Here is a 12,663-nt window from a genome sequence, read left to right as displayed (position 1 = left end):
GACTCTAGAATTCCCTTATGGGACGCTTTGGCGTCGGAAATGGGCGGGGTTTCCGGGCGAGGTTTTGGGGGGTTTGGGGTAGGGTTTTGGGGTGGAGGTTCGGAGCGGATTGAGGTAGGTAGCCTGTAGCCTGCCCTAAGCCCGCAGCCTGGTAATCTCTAAGTCAATCCTTTTTATTATGTATGTTAGGCCTCTCAGCCTGCTTGTGCTCTACCCAATTAGATAATAGGGCCCTCACATACACTCCTAATTACACTCCTATTGGTCTACAGACTTAGGCACAGCAACATCTACAAGTTGATGGCAACTTACGAGTATATTTCCCTAACCCAGAGGAATAGCATCTCACAAATTCATACCCCGAATTTTGGTGAGGGGTATGAGAATGTTAGAAATCCATAGTTTTGGGTATGAAAATGCAAATTTGCCCAAGAATGATCGTGAAGGTGAAGCGAAGCTCAGACTCTATGACACCGACAGGGAAATGGAGACCATTCTATTCAACTCGAAGCCGAGGCTTACTTCACTGAGACGTAGTGCTAACTCTACCCAAATTTCAATGAAATTTGATTAACAATCCAATAGAGATTTTAACGATCTTCTATCTTCTTGATACGCCATGAAAAGTTGGCATGTGTTGAATCAGATCGAAAAGTGCACTCAGGGACCCGATCCCCGGGCATATTTGTGTAAGTAGGTTGGAGCACGGCCGCCTTCAAGCTCTTCTGTTCTTCTTGGTAGTCAAGACAGTCGTTACCTATTCAATGGTCATAGCCAATCGGCCATACGTTCTTCCGCTACCGACTGCCTGTACTTTAAAGTACAGCATAAAGTGAAGTTTTACCGGATTGAGGACTAGCGGCGCCGCAATGCCGTGTTCTAAGGTAACGACCCCTCACCTTAGCAATGCACACCAGCGGCGCTCACCTCCAAAGCAAGACTGTCTCCATACTCGAGCCTCTCTGACCATCACACCGGCCACTCTTAAGGCACACCTATTGTTTTCTGTGCTTATGATGATTCTTCCGTTCCAAAGGATGAGAAGTGCCCCCCTTCAGCAGCTTCAGAAACGTGCATGCGCCAGAAAGAGACCAGGACGACAGAGTTGATGCTTAATAACAATGAGGACCGGGATGGTTCTGGATGCGCTGGAGGCGCTGGAGCACTTTGTTGAATCTTGACGACTAGCGGGAGAATCCCGTAAGGGAAGTTTAATACAGCCCGTGAGCGCATTCCTTGACGTGATGGCGGCCCTGAAGAGAGAACAATGATCGTGCTGACACATTTGTCTGCAGAACTTCATCCCTTCTACACCAGAGCAGTACAGCCAAGGAACAACACCCTCGCCACGTTGAAGCCTGCCACTACCGCCTGCTTACTTGAAGGTGACATATTACAATATTCGAAAGAGAGGTGAACGGTGGGTGCGCAACAGCTTTGAGCTATTGGTGTCACGCGGAAGCTCTGTCTGCAAAATGGGATCGAGGGAGGAAAGCACACGGCCAGAGAGGAGAAACACACGGTCCTTCTCGAGAGAAAGGCTATTCTTGAAGATTCAAAGACTACATGCACTCGTTTGTGCAAGCCAGGGCCAGAATAAGTGAGCCTGCTCAATAACAGAGGTCTTTGTACGCCGAGACATGGCAGGTCTTCCACGAGCTGTTATCTCGAACTGGTCCGGGGCTCATGGATTCCTGAAGGATGATGATCATACCTCGAGCCATCATAGCATTCAGAGCAACAGGAACATTCAGGGTCTCAAAGACTTTGACGAAGTCGTGGACGACGAGGGGATTGTACATGTGCCTAGACGCAAACAGCAACACGTTTCCTCGGACATTGCAAAGGTATCTACAGCTCAGAGATTTGGATGCAGCAATCCGGCCTATCACAGTCCCGCAATAAGCTTCTTGCCTCAAAGCTTCCAACAGAAAAGCATATCCCAAACAGCGCCAGTTCCTGAATTTCCAAACGAGAAATTGCAGGAACCTGCAAAAGACTAGGTCAGAGTTGACTTCCCAGGATCTCCAAGCGCGTGCCGTAAGGCAATTGGTGGTGTTGGATTAATGGCTACAGGCGCGGTATGCCAGGTCTGGAAATGTTTTCGGTACCTACGCTACGCTAAGAAACCCGGAAGCTGTCCAGCAGCTTTGGGACCAGCTTTTTAGGAATCTATGACATTGACCGAAGGCTCAGACACTTCCGGAACCTGATCGCTAAGACATTCGCCGACCCTATGCCGAAGTCCTTCAACTCCTAGAGAACTGTCCTCTACCGTCAAAAGCAGTGGATCATGCTGCAGCGCTAGAATAGCAGCTTCAGGTTGGGACAGACTGTGGCCAGCAAAAGTTGAGTTCTGCATCCGGCGGGCGGAGACCTGCAGAAGAAGGATGTCTACAACAATCATGTGCGGGATACTTGAAACGTGGAAGCGGATGAGTTCCTCGGGAGGAGTGGGACCAGCACAAGGATATGCGTGCAGGGCCGGAAAAGTTGCGCACTAGAGAGGATGGGGGCACCGATGGTCCTTGTAGGTGCACATTGTAGGACCTTGAGAGTAACTCAGGGATTCTGACGAGGATTGGCATTTCGCTAGCTGGCTTCCATGAGTTGCGCAGGATTTCTCGGCACTACTGGGATACTTGTCAAAGGAAGAGCAGCCGTACGAATGGCAAAAACAATAGTAGCAGGCTGCGGCATCGGTGCGCATTAATATATCGCAGTCCTATTAACGCAGAAAAAAGACAGCCATATCATCGAAGACCATCCCAAACATGGAACTGAACAGACTACGAATTACTTTCACCATTCACGAAACACGTTGGCCAGATCATGCTGTGCTCTCCTGCTCCCAGTGCAACCACGGCAAAGCATAAGACCCCTACCCCTATTTGACCTCGACTAGCATCATCTCAATCGCTTCACTCCGTCTCTTCTCCTTCGCCCTCATTCATGTCAAGGCCACTTTGCATCTGCAGCGACTGGGCGTACCCCTTTTCAGCCGAGCCCCCTTGTCTCTGCTTCATCTTTTCAGCCACTTTCGATTGACGTCGCTTGTACGGCTCGAACCTCGCAGATGCTGACGGCCTTCTATGGCTGGACTGCGAGACATGGTGAACTCTGTCTGGTCTTTGAGACGTCGTGCGATCCTTGGAGGGTCGAGGGTCAGGTTTGAATCGAGTTGGAAATGCATTATCCTGGCCTTTTACTACCTTGGCTACGCGAGCCGACTCGCCATCTCCTTCGCTTGCGTCCCCATCACTGCTGCTGCGCTGGTTTGCGTCTGGCGGACTCTTGACATCTGATACCTTCCGAACTGCGTCGAACTCTTGTGGTGTAGGCCGCGTGGTCAGTTTCGCGCGCTTCTCGACAGCCTGCTGGGATGGCAAAGCAGACAGTGAGTACATAGTTTCGGATGGCCCAAAGGATCCTGTAACATCAGTCGTGGTGATGTTGGCAAGCGATGCGATATCCCTGCTTGACTGCTTCCTGAACGTATACAGTGGCTTCTGATCCATCATTGATCTCGTGGCTAGGGTGTGGATTGGAGGTTGAGTAGCGTGGCAAACAACATTGTGGCCTAAGGATACTGTGCTTGGTGACTGAGAGGTCCACTTCTGATGATCGGGTCCGATTCCGGTACGTGGACTGAAGACAAAGCTCCGAGGCACTGAATGGCCTCCGCTCTCTAGAGGATATTCAGGCAAAGGTGCCATAGCTCCTCCCAATGGTGGTCCAGGGTAGCCGAGAATGCCCACTGGTGTCCATCTGGGCTCGACTGGATGCGCTGGTATTCCGGGGCAAGTCCAATTGCAATTCAAGTCCCGCTGAGAATCTCCGAAGCATTGCTCTGAGTCAAAGACCTGCGTAGCAGAACGTTGCAGAGGGACAAGCGGGAATGGTATGGCATTGCCTTGACGGGCTAAGTATGGACCATCCGATACCACCGCTTGCCTCCAAAGCTCGTCAATAGAAGGTATTGTGCAATCAGGTTTTGGTGTACTACTCAAATATGGCGGCGGCGGCGGAGGAGGCGGCGGTTGCGAGGCTTCATTCTCTAGTTTGACCTTTGTAGTGCGCCGTTTGCTCAGAGAGTATGGAGGCGGGGGAGGGGTATGTCGTCCTAATTCTTCGTAAAAGAGCATTTAGGCCTGGGTTTGAACGAGCGCAGGTCTGCAGATTACTAGGCTCGAGGGCTGAGGACCTCTTGTGGTGGTACCTTCCCAAGGAAAAAGGATCAGGATACGGGAGGTTTTCAGGTCAAGATGGGCTTATTTGGTGTGCCTTTCGACGGCTATGATCTCTCCTAGATTACGGCTCCGCGGAGGAAGGTCTTGCATAGAGTTGCTTCTGATACGTAAAGGCTCTAGTATCATTAGGTAGTAAGGTACGAGCTATGCTTGAAAGTCAGAGGCTTCGCCACAATTTGTTTGCGAAATACGGCTCTTTCATTGAAGTGCATGCAACGACTTGCTTCAAAGCAACAACGATACGAAAGAGAAGATCTTTGAGTGACAGATCAATCCAATATAATGACAAGGAAGCAGCAAAGTGACATGAGATTGGAGAAGATCGAGGCTGCGAAAACGGCTAACTGCATACATCTGGCGTATAAGCAAACAATCCATTGGACCATCGAACGAATCAAGTTATGTAATTCCGTTCTTTTCGTCATGCAAGCCAATGCACCTCGCCAACAACCAAACGGCAACGAGAAGGAAACAGTGTCCCCGCTTTTCAACTGGTCATTCTTCTACCCTCGAGCCATGTGCGCCGGGCAGCATCTGACTGCCGGCAGTAGACATCGAAAGCCGATCCTGCTCCGTATTCTGGCTTGCAACTCCTGCTCCATTTTCTCGAGTAGTTATCCTTACCTGTCTACGATCCTTTCAAGCCGTAATTCTCAACCATCAATACCTCAGTAATATCCCTGTGCGACGCTACACCAGCTGGTTTGGCGGAATTGAGGAGATGCTGAGATGAAATGTGGGCACCCGTGATGCAGCCTGGCCTGTGACGAATGTTCAAGACCGGGTCTCGTGCCGATGAGCTTGCGGCTGCCTGCATTGTCAGCACTCTATTATCGAGAGTGCTCTCATAGTAGTATTCGGTGTTTAGATTCCAGCGACAGGACTTGTGACGCGGGTAGAGCGGACAGCTTGAGGGGAGATACTGAATGCGGGTCGATGTAGGTAAGAGCAGTGGAGCTCGTCCAGCGAGATGATTTGATATTGTAGTGGTGGGAGGCTAACCAAATATGGACACAAAGAAGGATCTAGGACTGAAGCGATGGTGGGGACTGAATATTTACATATAGAGTGCTAGGGGGGATATTTTCGAGCTTTTCGTTGGTTGCTGCGTCCGGCATGGCCGCGTCGGGGGTCGCGGTAGCCTTCATAATGCAGTGGTGGAAAGTCGAACGTATTACTATCGCGGTTCAATGTAGGAGATGCCCGATAGCTTTGTGATGATAGAAGACAATCGAGAGATGAAAGTGAGAAGAGAAGCAGTGGAGGTGAGGTCATCGGCAAGTATCAAGCGCGTTTGCCGCAGCAAATTGTTCGAATTACTCCATCCCATACCTTATCTATCAACTCAATTACCGTCTACATTGCTGTTCTTTGAACCGGCTACTCCATAAAATGGTGACCGGCTCAGCAGAGGAGTGAGCGAGCAAGAAAGCGAAGAGGGTCACCGCTAGCTCCGGTGATTTCAGCCAATACCGTTATCCATGCTCAATCCTCATACTAGCTCACCGTACCGAAACTCGACCTCTTTCCAATACATACATACGCCAAGTGTCCCGCCCAAGCCGACCCTTTCGCCAAATCCTACACCAACGATGATCGAGGCGGAGGAGCGCCACCGGCGCGGATGCCTGCTGTCCAGCCCGCACCTGCACACATCATACCTAGATTTACACCCCGCAAATTGGGCCCTTTCCCTTTAAAACAGGAATCCGCGGTCAAGATGGCCGTGGTCTAGGTCGGTGTCTGGAAATACACGCATCCGCTCGCGCCCTCAGATACTATACCTTTTGTTGGAATTGAAGAGAGGTTATGGATTTATTGTCTATGGAGTGGTATGTAGGCTACTTAAATACCATGTGAAGCCCATGCTAATTTGCCACCTGATTGCCACCACGAGGGGTAGCTACAACACAGGTGCTGCAGCAAATCTCAATACCTTTGATGGTTTTGTCAACCTGCATAGTACGAGTACAAGCTACGAATCGCCCTCGAAAGTGGAGACATAACCTTAGTCATTAATGCACTCACCTCCTTCGTGTTACTGTCATCGCCTCGCACTCCCTGGGCGACGTGACGTCAGCTTTGGTGGCCGCCTGCACCAGATCAGTCCTATATCAAAGACTGAGCAATTTCACACTCCGTGAATGTAAGTATACGGTGCTTCTGGACGGAGCTGCGACGGACGCGCGCTATCATGCTTGGTCAAGACGAGGGGCTAGGACGTACCAGGACTCTTTACAGCGCTCAACGAACCTAGATACTACTGCTACTGAGAAGATTAGACTTATAGGGGCCGGTGAAGATGACCCACCTCGTGCAGAGGACTTTTATGAGCGCGAGACACTATCCAGCACACGAGTCATTATTTCGAGACCGCCTTTTTTGGATGATGAGACCAGCTCAGATTGTCTCGGAAGACCATCTACATGGTTTCAAAAGCACCAGCGTTCCTCCAGAGGAACTACTGTACTCACCAGTAGACAGTCCGAGCATCTTATATCTGTAAATGCTGCTAAGCCACTTGAGGCGAAGGCAGAAGAACATCAAGCCCAGAGGAGAAAAGTCACGGCTCATGTGCAAGAGCCTGCGATCGATTGGGGAGCCGGAAGATCCAATAGCGCAGTGAAGTACGGGGTTGAGCCTTGGAGTTGACATGTCAGATGAAATCTGATAAGCTTTGTCATTCTCGATGAAGATGGTCGGGTATGGCTTCATTGACCAACCGACTAGTGGTGGCGGAGTGACTCGTCAACCCTCGAGAATCCGGGCAAGTCCTGATGTCGACCTATCAAATTCGGTACGAAGGAGCATCTCGGCTCAGCCCGGTCGAAATCTCCATTGGAACAAAAACAAAGATCTCACATAAGCTGGGCAAAAAGAAATCCTGACGTCCTATTTTTCCACCTTTTACGATGACCCCACAGAGCGGCAAAGAACGCATGTACCCATCGACGAGAGTCTCTTGAATCCCAACCGTCACACAGGTTCACAGTAAACCATCCTATAGCTTCCCCTTGTTCAATCACGTTCGCAAAGCGGGCCGACTCTTTCTCCATTGGGTCCAAATTGAGGGAGTATACCGAATGCAACCTTTCGTCCCGGTATTCCTCGTGGATCCTACGATTCAAGCTATCTTCGTTTGTTTATGTAGCCGTAAGGCGTGTTCCGGAGTCAAGAGGTGGTAGGGTAGTTGGGTATACCAGTCACTCTCAGAAACTATAGACGAAACAAAATCAATCAACGAGGATTGCATCAGCGTTTGGAAGCCACTTAGAGCGCTCATTGGAGGCTACCGGGGCATCTTCTGCCAGTATATCGTGCTCAGGTGTGAGCCGAGGAATGTTGGCCACCGCGTCTGTTCTTTTCATCTCCGCTTGACCTTTGCTTGAAGCTTGGCCCCCACCCTCAATTCAACGCCTCTGGTGATCGTTTCTGGAATAGTGAGTAAGCGTCCAGACATCTGTCGGACCATCCGATCGCTTATTCTTTAGGGAGTCTCACCACAATGGAACCGTCACGGCACGAAGCGTAGGGTGCGGATCAGGGTTAGATAGACCTTTGCACTAATTAGCTGCACAATGATTGGACGTTGTAAATGGTGAGCCCCGCAGTGCATCGTAGGAGATCATCGTCAACAGCTTGCATGAGCTCCCCTCACAACATGGCGCTTTTTGCACGGCACCTACTTTTTAGGTGCAGATTCAGTACCCACTCTCGTCAGTCTTTCGGTGCGAGAGGGACCTCAGTGAAGAAAAGGACTTCCAATAGTCATCCTCTGAGAGTGTATGTGCGTAAGCGTTACAAAAGGCACCTGAAGGAACATCCGAGAAATTTCAGCGTGGCAGGGTGAAACAAACACTGACCTCGGCTTGGGCACGAGGCTTCTGCCTGAGGTGGGAGGCCGAAAAATGGTTGACGAGAAGCTTATGCAATTACAGGGCTAATGGCAGGCTGCAGCAGAAAGTTCTCCCGTTATCTCCGTGTCTTCGCGAAGGATTCGTCATCGGTTTGAGCCATGGGCGGTCTCATCTACATCCCTCGTTATCGATATCTGCAAACGGGAAGCGCAGGGCCACATTGGCTTCGTTCTATGGCGTTCTCGAACACCTCCACAGCGCCGGAGTCGTAAGTGCTAAACAAACGACCTTCAGGGCGTCGCGCTCTTGACCGAACGGTAAAGAATGCAGAATAATCCTGTTCATTTCCCTCTTGAACTGTATTTCCTAGATCACTATCCCGCAATTGGCTGGTCATCTTTACTTCGAGAGGGTTGTCTTTCCGCCACAATACTCCCACTAGCGTTCGATTCGAGAATGTAACGCCCAGCACCTGTGATCTCCGAAAGAAACCTAGCTAGTCATCCTCGACGCCAAAGCCGGATTTTTATCATAATGGTTGATTTTGGGTTCTCGATATAGGAAGGCGTTTCCAGGGCCGGAAATGGTGGTCAAGTAGCTTTTTAATGATGGCATTCAGGGATTGCAGGAGCCAAAATGGAGGGTTCAATAGTCATTGATATCATCTGTACGGTATTACTTGCCACTGTGCCATGGGAATCCAGACCTCCGGCTTGCTGAATTGCATTCTACAGGCTGTAACCTCAGGGTAGCATTGCAGAATCTTTTGCTTCTTCCTTTTCAATTTGTATCTTTTCGCTTAGAGGGCAGCAGCCCATTTCCGGAAAATCTCGTTCGACACTCACTCTATGGACTTGATGGGGAATTTTGGTGCAACTTGGGAAGTTCAGTGCGGACATCACTCCCTTTTGCTCATAAAAGGAGCTTTCACCCTCCTCTCTTTCGCTGTTTACTAGTAAAAATACTGCTCTTTGTCCTCTAATACCACTTGAATCAGATCTGACCTAGCTTCTATCGCACAGTCGCCCAGCATGTCTGGCCTCTTCCTACTAGCCATCATGGTAGTGCCCAATGTCATAGCATTCCCATGGGTGGCCGGCATGTCCGGCGTCAGATCTGTCTCTGAGATTGAAGCTCAACTTGCCAAACGTCAAAGCACCTGCCCATTTAATGCGAACCACGTACCGGCTGCCCCAGCCACGTCGAAGTTCCCTTATGCAGGTGCCATCAACGGACTCCCCAGTACCCGTCCTGGGAACTTCCAAGTGCCCGCTAACGGAGATACTGCCCATGCATTTGTGGCTCCGGGTCCCAACGATATTCGAGGACCCTGTCCTGGATTGAACACTGCAGCAAACCACAATGTCCGTCTTTAGGCCCCGTCAGCTTGATGGTATTTTCACTGACCTATGAATAGTTCATCAGCCACGACGGTGTCACAACTTTCACAGAGCTACTCGATGCGCAGCAAAACATATACAATGTCGGCTATGATCTTGCGGTCTTGCTAGCAGTCCTTGGCGTTGGCCTAGACGGAGACCCGATTACAGAGAAGATGTCCATCGGATGTGATGCCACAAGTCGAACGTCATTGACCGGTTCGCTTCTTGGCGCTGAAGGCGGTTTGGATAGTCACAACGCGCGTATACCTTACTCCTGAGTTCCTATATCTTCACACTAATGTTAAAGACAGAAATTTGAAGGAGACGCATCTCTAACACGTGCCGATTTCTTCTTCGGTGACGACCACACATTCAACGAAACCTACTTCGCCGAGTTGACAGCGCTCGCCTACAAGGGAGGCGACAAAACCGATGTCATCAACAGCTACTCATTCAATCAAACCGTTGTAGCCCAACACCAATTCAACCGCTATCAGAACTCAAAGGCCACGAATCCCAACTTCTTTTTCGGACCCAAGGCCATCCTGCTCTACGGCGCTGCATCCTTCCTCTACGAGCTCTTCCCTTCCCATGGTCCTGATGGGGCACCCGGCTTCCTCGACCTCGGCTCCTTCTACGGCACCACTAATCCCAACGCAAACGGCAATGTCGTGTTCAACAACACGGAGCACGTCCCCATCAACCCCACCGGTGGACCAGGATGGTTCAGTCGCACCAACCCATACAATATCAGCGCTCTTGTTCTTCAAGTCGTCGATCTGTACACTGCACACCCCGTCCTCTTCGGCGGCAATGTTGGAGTGGGGAATTTTGACGCACTCAACTTCGGTGCCATCTCCAAAGGCCAGTTAAGTCTCAGTCCACAAGATGTAACGTGCCTGCTCTACCAACTTGCGACGGACGATGTACCGGATAGCTTAAGTTCGCTTCTGACCTTGCCGAGTGAGATTTTGAATTTTACTACTTCCAAGCTCAATCCAATCTTCGAGAACAGCGGGTGCACGCTGGCCTCGCCTTTGTAGGCGCTCGGAATTTGCAACGGCTGAGGCGAAGGAGGGAAAGCAAAGGTTGCGTGCGTTGCAGGTTTTTGTATTACAGATTGTTACATAACGAATGTTTGTGTCAGGGGAAGACGCATTAGTAGTTAAGCTAAATAAATAGGGTGCCATTACATATACACCCCTTTTCGATACATGTGTACACCCCGTCTTATATCCGGGTGCTGTATCCAGTCTGGGTGGGCTGATTGAGCTCGGCGCAGTCTCGGAGTGCTTTAAAGGCCGTATGTCTTGCTATCTGCATAGTGCGTCACTGGTGAACAGACCAGCCCTTCGGGCGTACTGGAGAGCGTGGATCTTAAATCTAGCCTCACGGGGCTCCTTCGGCCCGGAATGGCGTCAATACCTTGGCCTTGCAAGGCCGGATCTAGCCAGGATCAACGCGGATATTTAGGCCATTCTCGCAGTGCATCAAGTCTCTGGGGCTTGACTCTTTTGGGACATTCTCACAGTCGGTTCAGAGGATGAAGAGCTTGCCATTTGTTCCCAGCCCTAAGGCGGTCGAAGATATCAGGAAAGGGAGATTCACCATTGGCGAGGAGACCTGATGAGATAAATGTAAACGTGTAGATCTAAGTGCCCCAATAGATGACATTCATGGTTTCCAGGAGGCCACGGTTAGTGTCCTGAAGGAGACAATGTTTGTTTGAAATTGGGCGCAGGAGAGGTGGACTTTTGCGAAAGTCCTTGCGGGTGAGAATTGAAAGGCTTTCATTTGGGAGAGATGATGAGAGAAAATCAAGGGAGGAAAAGTTTTGGAGGTGGAACGGAGAGAAATTGTAGAGAAAAGGGGATGAGTGAGCTGGACACGGGACTCGCTGATCAGAAAGGAGATTGTAGGAAAAGCGGTGCAGAGAGACGGTCAACCTCGACTCCTCAAGCCTTCTAAATCTGTGGAAATCACTCCTATATACACTTAGCTGCAACCCATAATGCTTCGTATTCCTTTCAGCAGCATCTTGAGCAATTGAGCTGGAATAGGCGAAGATCCGCTGCCTATCCTGCTTGTGCAATGTTTTCCCCATGGCGCTTGGAAAATCACCGATTCGTCTTTTCGAGGAACTATGCTGCTGACGATGGAGCAGCCTTGGGTATGCTCTCCTTTGCACCGACTATCTGTGTACCAAAAGATACTCAGTCGGTTTCTGGGTAAGAATCTACCTAGTCTGGAGGAAAGTCGTTGAATCTATGGCCCGGACAGTGCAGACGTGAGACCGTTCCTTCAGAGGGGCAAAACCCGCACAGAGAGAGAATACTGTGCGCGAAACTCGAAGTAAGGTCCGATGTTCCGCCGTTGCAGCTACCAGATATCTTGCTCTGCAAGCTTATCAGGTCGCACCAGTCTTGAAGGGTCGGGCGGACAGAAAAGGGAACCGCATCCGGGCAGGAGAATCCCCATCAAACTTGCGGTATTGAGAGGAGACATAAGGTTTCTACCTAGTGATACTCACTACAGGTCAATCCCGCCTTAGCATCGCTTTAGCAGCGATACTCTAGCCCTATATTGCAAAGGCCTTTTCCAAATGTTCGCCGGCTTCCAATCTGACGTCCTGGCCCCGATGATGCGCACTTGTCCGTCCGTCCTCGGAGCTACTGCCGCTTGATATCGTAGTCCCTTTGCACTCGTTCTTGACACAAGGTCAGTAGAGTGTGCACAAAGGGTTGTGAGACTTACGCCGCTTTTCGGATTTGTCGCAGCCATTTGACGCCGAAGAAATGGCTTGGTAGACACACTGCCCAAGTTTTACCCTGTCTCTCAATATGGTCTGCGCATCGGAACATGCCACTTGTTCACGTATTCCTTTGCAGAGGTCGACAGATGTGATGCTCGTTCAGATTCGGCTAACATGTAATAGTTAATGGAGTATCGCAAACAGGCTCGATCCAGGAATTCTGAGAGGTCACTTTGTCGATATGAATGAGCAGCAACAGCGAAGACCTGAGGACACGAATACGCGCTTTTAACGACGCGACGATCCATTTTCGTAGCGCCACTAAGAATACTCGCAGGACGACAGACGACAACTAAGGCACCAACAATCGCACTAGCAGGATGACATTCATTGACAGCGATGGCGTCGACATGTGTATTACT

At 50.2% G+C, this 12,663-nt stretch overlaps 4 protein-coding genes across 4 annotated transcripts; 2 read left to right on the top strand and 2 right to left on the bottom strand.

Moving 5' to 3' along the window:
* Positions 1-1,640: 1,640 nt before the first annotated feature.
* On the top strand, positions 1,641-2,003 carry HO173_013011 (uncharacterized protein; the record flags this gene model as incomplete). The annotated part of the gene is made up of 1 exon (XM_037314840.1): positions 1,641-2,003. One exon carries the CDS (start codon positions 1,641-1,643, stop codon positions 2,001-2,003), a length of 363 nt encoding a protein of 120 aa, XP_037158269.1.
* Positions 2,004-2,921: 918 nt separating this feature from the next.
* On the bottom strand, positions 2,922-4,145 carry HO173_013010 (uncharacterized protein; the record flags this gene model as incomplete). The annotated part of the gene is made up of 1 exon (XM_037314839.1): positions 2,922-4,145. The coding sequence occupies one exon, from the start codon at positions 4,143-4,145 to the stop codon at positions 2,922-2,924; it is 1,224 nt and encodes a 407-aa protein (XP_037158268.1).
* Positions 4,146-4,878: 733 nt separating this feature from the next.
* HO173_013009 (uncharacterized protein) lies at positions 4,879-5,398 on the bottom strand (the record flags this gene model as incomplete). The annotated part of the gene is made up of 2 exons (XM_037314838.1): positions 4,879-5,061; positions 5,312-5,398. The coding sequence occupies 2 exons, from the start codon at positions 5,396-5,398 to the stop codon at positions 4,879-4,881; spliced, it is 270 nt and encodes an 89-aa protein (XP_037158267.1).
* Positions 5,399-9,138: 3,740 nt separating this feature from the next.
* HO173_013008 (uncharacterized protein) lies at positions 9,139-10,532 on the top strand (the record flags this gene model as incomplete). Its single annotated transcript, XM_037314837.1, has 3 exons — positions 9,139-9,471; positions 9,525-9,746; positions 9,801-10,532. 3 exons carry the CDS (start codon positions 9,139-9,141, stop codon positions 10,530-10,532), a joined length of 1,287 nt encoding a protein of 428 aa, XP_037158266.1.
* Between the last annotated feature and the right edge of the window lie 2,131 nt (positions 10,533-12,663).

This window comes from Letharia columbiana, assembly GCF_014066305.1.
Source record: "Letharia columbiana isolate WasteWater2 chromosome Unknown xfSc0000013_s0, whole genome shotgun sequence".
Classification (NCBI taxonomy): Eukaryota; Fungi; Ascomycota; class Lecanoromycetes; order Lecanorales; family Parmeliaceae; genus Letharia; species Letharia columbiana.
The sequence above is the reverse complement of the archived record's forward strand: the minus strand, read 5'-3'. Positions and strand labels throughout refer to the sequence as shown.